Here is a 9,878-nt window from a genome sequence, read left to right as displayed (position 1 = left end):
AAGGCCTAAAATAATTTATTTAAATAACTGCATTTAGTTATAGCTGTGATCTCCAATTCAGAGAAATTTGCTTGTACTGGAAAAGAAAACTAAAGAATTTAAAATACAAAAAACAATATTCATCAGCCATTTCTACTTTGTAATCTGAACAATGTTTCTTTCAAACTCTTCTTTGTAACTTGAGCAAGATTCATTTTGGATTAATCTTTTATTTTGCTTTATTTCCAAAGGATATCCATTACCTTGCACTAGATAAAGGAGAATTGGCACTAGCTGAAGTGGCAAGAAAAAGAGCTAGTGACATTGATGCAGAATCAATAACCTCTGGAGTTGGTAAGAATTAACGCTGGTTTTTTAAAGTGCTTTTTGTTTTAATCAATACTCAGTATCAGTTCTATTTATGTTTGTAGGGCATGGTTGGTTAATTTGAATTACTTTCTTTGTAACGAAAGAGCCAGAATTAAGCCTTGACCAATAGTACAATATTGATATACAAGTTGGAATTGTATAAATGTGAAATTGATAATCAGTGATTACTGTAAGTCATCATTTAGCAAAAAGTAACTTGCACAAGTATCTCACTGCTTTAAGCAACTCTGGCTTTAAATCTTAGATAGTGCAAGTTGCCCAGGTTTGTTCTTTAAGATGGCTTTAGCTATTTTTCCATATAAATCTCGAAATCGGCTTGCACCCCAACCCAAGGGAAAAGGGGCTGAAATTCTGGTTGAAATTTCATAAATTTATAGACAAATTTGAGCTGAATTGATTTATGTCTTTTCTATTTTTTCTTAAAATGTTTTGTAGTTTCCACTGTGGTGGTCTTTCACATCTTCCCTTAGATTTATCTTAAAAGTCTTTCTTTTTTTGCTTAGTATATAGTAACCTTAATTAAAATTTCATTTTGTTTATTTCTGTTACATATACAATTGACTAGTGTATTAAATATATTGAACTTACAGCCAACAACAATTCTTTTGAATTTTCTACATCCCAGTCATGTCATACTGACAGTTTGATTGATTCCTTCCTTTCCAATTCTTATGCCTTTTCTTTCTTTTTATTTAATGCACTGGCTAGAAGCTGCAGTATAATCTTGAATAGAAGTTACAATAGGCATCATTTTCTGCTTGATTTTTAGGGAAAGCCTTCAATAATTCACCACTTGGCATAAGGTTCTCCTCAGGTTTTCTTTTTATATATAAACCTGTTAATCATATTAAGAAAGTTCAATAGTTTCTATCAATAGGTGTAGAGTTTTATTGAATCTTTTTCTGCATTTATCAAGATGATCATATGATTTGTTCAATAGATGGTAAATTTCACTGATTTTTTTTTCAAACAATAAAGTACTCTTGCATTCCTAGAATAAACACAAGTTGTGATATATTTTTATACATTGCTGGATTTGATTTGCTATTATTTTAAAATTTTGACATTTATGTTCACGAGGGATTGGTCCATAATCTTACTTTAATTTTTGATGTCTAAAATTCTAGAAAGGATATATTTAAATATGTAATACATTATAATCCAGTTATTATATACAACACTATTCCTACAACTTAGAAATTTTACATTTATCTTGACTGTATCATTATCAGTATTTTGGTTTTGGTATTGTACTAAACTTTTGCAACATTTCATAGGAGGAAACTGGGGAAAGATACATGGAATTTCTCACAACTGCATAAAAATCTATAATTATCTCAAAATAAATTTAATTTTAAAAATTTACATTAACATAGTCACCTAAGTACTGTGACATCCCTTCTTATCTTACTTGGTCCTCACAACTTATCTGTGAAGTAGAAACTACTCTATTGGTGAATTTTGAGAGGTTTCTTTAGGTATACACAATGGAATGGGTTGGCAGTAGAACTCCATAAATTGAGAGCCACTGCCCTTGAGCAATTCTAATCAATTTGCTATTCCTACAAATTCCCAGATTGGATTCCTCAATACAATAGCTCCATGAGATATTCAACAAAATAAAAGATGTGTGGCTAAATATATAAAGGAAATATTAATACAAATTAATTTCTTAGGAAATTTCTGATATACATATTTTGAGAAGTCCCAAAGTAAACTATTTATTATAGCATTTGCAAAAATTTTTGACTCTAGAATCCTCATTCTGCTCCCCATTTCATACAATAGCTATAACTTTTCATGAAAGTAGGGTTTTTTTGGAAGTCACTTGGTGCAACTTACAGCAAAATTGCACTGTTACAAATCTTTATCCTTGTTAAAGCGTTTATCAATAGCACTATTAAAATAAAAACTATTCACAGAAGTAAATAATACAGATATTTATATTTTTATTATTATTATAATAGTCCCCCTGTATTCATGATTTCACTTTCTGTGGTTTTAGTTACCTGCAGTCAACTACAAACATTAAATGGAAAATTCTAGAAACAAACAGTTCATAAGCTTTAAATTGCATGCTGTTCTGAGTAGTGTGATGAAATCTCACAATGTCCCATTCTATCCTGCCCAAGATGTGAATCATCCCTTTGTCCAGTGTCTGCACTGTATGCACTACCTGCTTGTGAGTCACTTACTAGCCACCTCAGTCGTCATCAGATCGACTGTTGTAGTATTGCAGTGCTTGTGTTCATGTTACCCTTATTTTATTTAATAATGGCTCCAAAGCACAAGAGTAGCGATGCTGGCAATTCAGAAATACCAAAGAGAAACCATAACATGCTTTCTTATCTGAAAAGATAGAAAGTACTCAATAAGGAAATAAAAAATCATATGCTGAACTTTCTAAAATGGTAAAAATGAAACTTCTATCCATGAAATTGTAAAGAAGGAAAAAGAAATTCGTGCTACTTTTGCTGATGCACCTCAAACTGCAAAAGTTATGGCCACAGTGCATGATAATTGCTTAGTTAAGATGGGGAGGAGCAAGATGGCAGATTAGAAAAACCACCAGCCAGAGTGTCTCTGCAAGAAAGACAGATTTCAGAAGAAACTTAAAAAAAATAAACAGGCAAACATAGATCAGAAGATGATTGAAAGGAAGGGTGCCTGAAACTACAGGAGACTTCACAGGACGAAGTTGCAGACAACTAGAAGGAAAAAGGCCCCACGAGAGGCTTGGAGACCAGAAACAAAGATAGGTGGATTGGTTAAATTTCCTCTCCCTTGCATCTCAGACTACTGGTGGGCTCCTGAGCAGTTAGTTGGAGAGACCTCCCAACACTAGCCCAGAGATGGCTGCTGCTAGTGAGCAGTGAGCCTCTTGCAGACAGGGCACCAGGCTCCCAGCTCCCTCGGGGCACCTCTCGCCCTACATACCTGAGCCAATTGGCAGGTGCCATATTGCTTCATTCTGATTTGAGTGGAAGAAATTTCCAAGGAAAGAAATAAAGAATAAGAAATAAAGAGTACAGAACCTTGGGTGAACAAACATGTAAAGCTGACCACTGTCTATTCACTCTTCAATCCATTCCTACCTGGCTGCTATCAAATTATTCCATGAAAACAGTTTTTGACAACTAATTTACAGTGACTCTCCCTCCCACAATGACACTAAATTCAGTAGGCATTTTTAAGTCCTAAAATTTCATGACCTTTTCAACATATGTTAAATATTGTTAACTACGACCTCTATGTTGAAATTGTCTTCTCTTGATTTCTGTGACATCATTCTTTCATGATTTCCTTCCTACCTACTTTTCTACCCATTCTTTCTCAGTTTCCCTTGCTAGTTTTTCTCTATCAGGCCTCTAAATGGTCCTCCAAATTTGGCTCTGGATCCCTTTCACCTAGTACTCTATATTCTTTCCTTAGATAATATCATCCATGCCTATATACATGCTAATTATCTCCCTAAGTTAGCATCCAGTTCAGATTTCCCTTCTGGACTCGTGACCCATATATTCAACTACCTACTTGATGTGTCCACTTGAAATCTCAACGGGATCTTAAAATCAATTATGTCTAACATTAGAGCCCAAACCAATTCTATATCCAAGGTTCCCTTCTAAGTGAATGATACCACTATTCATACAACTGCACACACCACAACTGTAAGGGTTGTCAACACCATTCCTAATTTTCTCTTCTTATAAGGACACCAGTCAGATTAGATTAGGACCCACACTAATGATTTCATTTTAACTTAATTACCTCTTTGAAGACCTATCTTAGGCTAGGCACTGTGGTTCACACCTATAATCCCAGCACTTTGTGAGGCCAAGGCAGGAGGATTGCTTGAGGCCAGAAATTCCAGAACAACCTGGGCAGCACAGCGAGATCCCATCCCTATAAAAAATGAAAAAATTAGCTGGGTGCATGGGCATGTGCCTGTAGTCCTAACTGCTCAGGAGGCTGAGGTGGGAGGATCTCTTGAGCCCAGGAGTTTGAGGTTACAGTGAGCTATGATGATGCTACTGCATCACCACAGAGCAAGACTCTGTCCGCCCCCACATCCCCCAAAAAGACCTATCTTCAAATACAGTCACATTTGGAGATACTGAGGGTTAAGACTTCAACATATGAATTTGAGGGAGACACAATTCAGCCCATAACACAAGAGCTGAGCAGGATTAATTAGAGAAGTTAGGTCAATAGCACACAGTGAGAGAGCCCAAAAGCCTATTACCAGTTTTAATTCAGGGCCCTTGAAAACCATTGTAATATATTAAACGTGAGAGGTCCAAAGTGATATGCAAGGAAGAGAATTCTTACTGCTATGCACTGGGAAGATTAGAATGAAAATACAAAAAAGAATCTTAATAATAACTTCTATTATAGTAAATAAGTCCATTTATATTTTTAGGTTAATTTCTATTTTTAAATGTAATACATGAAATAAACTATATATACTATTGTATATACAAAGTATAAATTTATATTTGGTTTTCTAGCTTTTTAGCTTTTTTCTCTTCCTTCATGCAGCCTTGTTTTATTTCTGGTGTATTGCTCATTTATATAGGATAAATTGTATAAAGTGCATACCAGTCAAACATGCTAACTTTTGTACAGCTTGGTAGGGGAAAAAGTTGTCATCAACTTTGACATGACACATCCACATGCTTAATGCACATAAAACATAAAATTAAGCCTAATAAGTATTTGACAGTAGCATTATGACACAAAACATTCTATCCCTTCTGTTTTTCCTTTGCTTGCTTTTCAGTGCTATATGCAAATTTTTATTATCTTGCTTAGTACTATGACAGGAGAGAGATGGTGAGAGCTAAGACAAAGAAGGAAATGCATAGCAATGAAATTATGGATGTAAAATCGTTTTCAAAAAAGATACAAATACTATAAACTGAAAGCTGGTATTGCTATTAATAGTGTAATCATAATGTAACTTGAGACAGTATAAATTTTGTTGACCTTAATTGAGTGCTTGATAATTTTTAAGCTACTTGATTATAAGTATTCCTATCCTCTAATCACTTATTCTTTGATTTGTATGTTATCTTGTGTTAAATGTCAGAAATAAATTTTTAAAAGTTTACAAAAATGATTGGGATTAGGGGTTACAAAATGCTCTATGATGATAAAATTCTGAATATGGACTCTTGTGCCAGACTGCTTGAGTTTGAATACTAGCTTTGTTACTATCAGTTTTGAGACCTTGGGCAAGTAACTTGCCTTCTCTGTGCCTCAGTTTCCTCATCTTTAAAAGGAGATGATAACAGTAGTATGCATGTTATAGAATATTATGGGATTAAGTTATTTAATTCATTAGCTATTAGTAGTGCCTTTTAAAAATCAACATGTAGGGCCGGGCGCGGTGGCTCACGCCTGTAATCCTAGCACTCTGGGAGGCCGAGGCAGGCGGATTGTTTGAGCTCAGGAGTTCGAGACCAGCCTGAGCAAGAGCGAGACCCCGTCTCTACTAAAAATAGAAAGAAATTAATCGGACAACTAAAAATATAGAAAAAAATTAGCCGGGCATGGTGGCGCGTGCCTATAGTCCCAGCTGCTCGGGAGGCCGAGGCAGGAGGATCGCTTGAGCCCAGGAGTTTGAGGTTGCTGTGAGCTAGGCTGACGCCAGGGCACTCTAGCCTGGGGAACAGAGTGAGACTCTGTCTCAAAAAAAAAAAAAAAAAAAAAAAAATCAACATATAGTATTGTAGTAATAAACATTATTGAGTGCTAAGATATAACATATATAAAATATGGACTTTTATGGGTTCTTCTCAGTTATACCATAATTTAATTCTTACCTGTTTATTATTCTTTATTAAATATATCTAATAAGTCATTTGTGTCAGGAATGTAGTAAGAATGAACATCCAATAAGATTTTTCTTTAAAGAAGACTGTACTTTTATAACTGTGTCATTTCTAGTGTAAGCCTGAGAAGTCAGATTGACATCTATCTGTAGTACAATACAAACTATAAAGTAAGATCTGTCTTGTACTTTAATCCTTGGCCAGGGTTAAATGAGCTTCATTGGTGGTGTGCCAGTGGTGGTAATAATGCCAGTGATGTATTTGGTATGGAATAATCTAGGGTGCTGTAAAACAGGAGACCATAAACCCCTATAACTTAACAAGAATTTTATTTCCTTCTCAAATGACAATCCTGGGACATGTTCCAAGACTGGTAAAGCTTGTTGGTATTATTAACAGATTACCAGGCTTTATCTATGGTATAGCTTTGTCATTTCTAGGGTAATAGCTTTCATCTACATCATTGAAGATTTGCATTCCAGCCTACAGGAAGGAGGAAAAAGGAGGAGGGCATACTCTTTTCTTGTTCAGGCTACAACCCAAGAGTTATTATACATCACTTATGCTCATATCCCCTTGGACAGAAGCTGGTCATAAGGCTATACTAACTGTAAGAAAGTCTGGGAAATATCTTTAATGGATGATCATCCACCAGCAAAACACTTGTTACTATAAAAGTAAAGCCATTTGGGAGTACAGTTCGCAATTCATCTGCTACAATGAGATTCAAAAAATAGTATTTAGAAACAAAGAAAAATGGGGAAGCAACTTATATAACCCTTATATGCAGAGAAATGAGTATATTTTAAAAATCTTATTCAAAGATATCCCAGCTGCACTTAATGTGGCTGTCTACCATTTGCATATTATAAAATTCTTCCAAATGCATTATATTTCTAAATATATTTATCATATATGATCTTTCAGATACTATGCTATAAAAAAGCTGTAACTTTATAAGTTTGCCATCTCCTTTTAAAATGTATTTTAAAATTCTGATATAAAAGCTTATTTGTGCTTAATGGAGAACTTAAGGGAATACAACATAGAGAACATGTTATAAAGATGATAAAGATCACTCATACTATTACCCAGCAATAACTGATTATTACTCAGGGATAACTGATAAAATTAGTGTATTTACTTTTCTTCTATGATTATATTTAACAAAATTGGTATCTTTATCTTCCTTATTGTTAGCCAATGATATGTCATCACTGCATTCCCATATCTTTAAAAAACATCATTCAAAAGCTTGGTTTTTAATAAGTTATCTTCTTCCTAAAATGCCTTTTGGGTTTTACAGTAAAATAATGGTACCATTGTAAAATTTGTAAAAATAATATCCAATAGGGGTGGATGATGGTAAAGATCTGCTGCTGCTGCTTTTTTTTTTTTTTTTTTTTTAAAAGAGAGGGTCTTGCTGTATTATTGCCTAGGCTGGGAGTGGAGTGGTGTGATAACAACTCACTGCAGCCTCAAACTCCTGTGCTCAAGCAATTCTCCCACCTCACCCTCCTGAGTAGTTGGGACTACAGGCATGTGCCACTATGCCCAGGTAATATTTTAAATTTGTTGTAGAGATGGGGGTCTCACTATGTTGCCCAGGCTAATCTCGAACTCCTAGCCTCAAGCAATCCTCCTGCCTCAGCCTCCCAAAGTGTTGGAGTTACACATGTGAGCTACCATGCCCAGCCAAGGTTTGCTTTTATACCTTAAAATGTCTTATTATATAAAATTCTTCTAAAATTAAGCTACAAAAGAATTTTTAATTCTACAAACAATTTAAACTGTGGCTACCTGTTTAACTTCCTATATTGTGCTTGAGAGGTTACATTATTTTACTTGTTTGACTTAGGAGGTATATTCTTGCCAACCTACTTTTAGCTTCACTTCACCCTTCCTTCCTTTATTATGTCATGATGTCAGTTTTGATCTATACCTTCCTACTTATAAGCATCTTTCCCTAAAGACATAATCTTAAACCTTTCATGATTATAAGCACATCAAAGATTAACTGGTTTGCTTAGCTGTAGAGACCTATATGCTACTATATTACTTGTATAATTTAAGAGGTGTACAGTTTTCAGTAAAGTTCCTAAGAATGCCATGATTGTCAAAATTTTGTTCCTTTCTTTGTGGTGACATAATATTGTCAATCACAGAATGTGACATATTAAATAATACCAATTCTTAATTACATTAAGTATAGATTTTCTCTAAATTAGCTATTTAGGTGGAAACTTTCACCATTTAAATATTATTTAATATTTTTGAATTCTGAAATACTAGATTACTATATTCTGAAACAAGGTATCAATTTTTCAGAACTTACATAGTCATAAATTAAGTTACTAAGCAAAAGATAATAGTCTTTTCCTATGGAGAAAAGTGGAAATGTTAAACTATTTGGGCTCTGACCCTAATTTTTTTCCTTTTGAGAAAAGAGTCAAATGTCTCAAACTTTTTTCTCTGCTTTACTTACTAGTTAGACTAGTAAATTATGCTAATCCAGAGCAAAATAACCAACATTTAAATTTTCTGCAAGTAAATAAGAAATTTTGCTGAAAAGTAGTATATAATATTAAGAATAACTAATGAAACCATGAAGTTAAAAAAAATAAATAGGGCTGAACGCAGTGGTTCATGCCTGTAATTCTAGCACTTTGGGAGGCCAGGGCAGGAAGATTGTTTGAGGCCAGAGGTTCGAGACCGGCCTGAGCCATTAAAAGACTTACTTTATACTGAAATTTAAAAGTATAGCAACAAATACAACATTAAGATGCCCAAGCAGAAGTCTCAATACAGAAACAAAAATTTCTAAATAAATAGAATGATTTAACATATATTAACAAAAATCATTGAACTTTAGAGCTGAATTTGGACTTCTTATAGATATTTTACATGTATAAAATTCTCAATATGTCAACTGTGAAGGTAATCTTCCTATTCCCTTAGTATGTCCCCAGGAAATCTCTATTCACAAATCTTTGTTTTATAGTTGGTCTATAAAGTTTCTAAGTTAAAATAATGTATCTTGCTTTATTAAAATTAAATAATACCTTTACATGTTTTTATCATTTTATAGTTTACAGAATGGCTTTATATAACCAAAAGTCTACATTCTCAACGGGAATATGGAAAGAATCAGTTTTTATAGTTACTTAGGTTCTAAAGACTTGACAAAAATAAAATGCCCTACTTTCCCAGATATAATCATCCTATAATACTTTTTGCTGTAGGGCAGAATTTAGTTTAAAGGTGGTCTATTTTATCTTCCACCACATCTTTCAAAAAATACAGATGTCAGGAACTCCAAGCATTCCACTGGTACACTGAGGCTGGCTTCTATTGCCTTGTAAGTGCCAATTATGTGCATCTCTTACCAATGCCAATTTCAGCGACATCATGTTGGTAACTTGAAATTGGCCATGGTAGGAGTATTTACATCATGGAAACTGGCAAACTCTGTATACTGGTTGCTTTTCTGTTTTTGTTTTGTTTTGTTTTTGAAGAGCTAGTTGTTAACCATTTAATAGCATATCACTGAGGTAATACCAGGTCATGGTTCCTGAAAGGAACCATGGTTCACATATTATTCACATATCCTTCTTTCATCCAACTTCCATAAAAGAGGGAATAGGATCCATAATATATATATTATTTATTTTA

At 34.1% G+C, this 9,878-nt stretch overlaps 1 protein-coding gene across 2 annotated transcripts in view; it reads left to right on the top strand.

Annotated features, from left to right (window-relative positions):
* Positions 1–9,878, top strand: part of WDPCP (WD repeat containing planar cell polarity effector) — a 264,905-nt gene that overhangs the window by 149,833 nt on the left and 105,194 nt on the right. For both annotated transcript variants that reach the window (XM_012639221.1, XM_012639219.1), the window contains one exon: positions 231–333. In XM_012639221.1, the coding sequence (XP_012494675.1) occupies positions 231–333 (103 nt within the window). The remainder of the gene's footprint in view (positions 1–230; positions 334–9,878) is intronic.

This window comes from Propithecus coquereli, unplaced genomic scaffold (assembly GCF_000956105.1).
Source record: "Propithecus coquereli isolate 6110/MARCELLA unplaced genomic scaffold, Pcoq_1.0 Scaffold138, whole genome shotgun sequence".
In the NCBI taxonomy this organism is placed as follows: domain Eukaryota; kingdom Metazoa; phylum Chordata; class Mammalia; order Primates; family Indriidae; genus Propithecus; species Propithecus coquereli.
The sequence above is the reverse complement of the archived record's forward strand: the minus strand, read 5'-3'. Positions and strand labels throughout refer to the sequence as shown.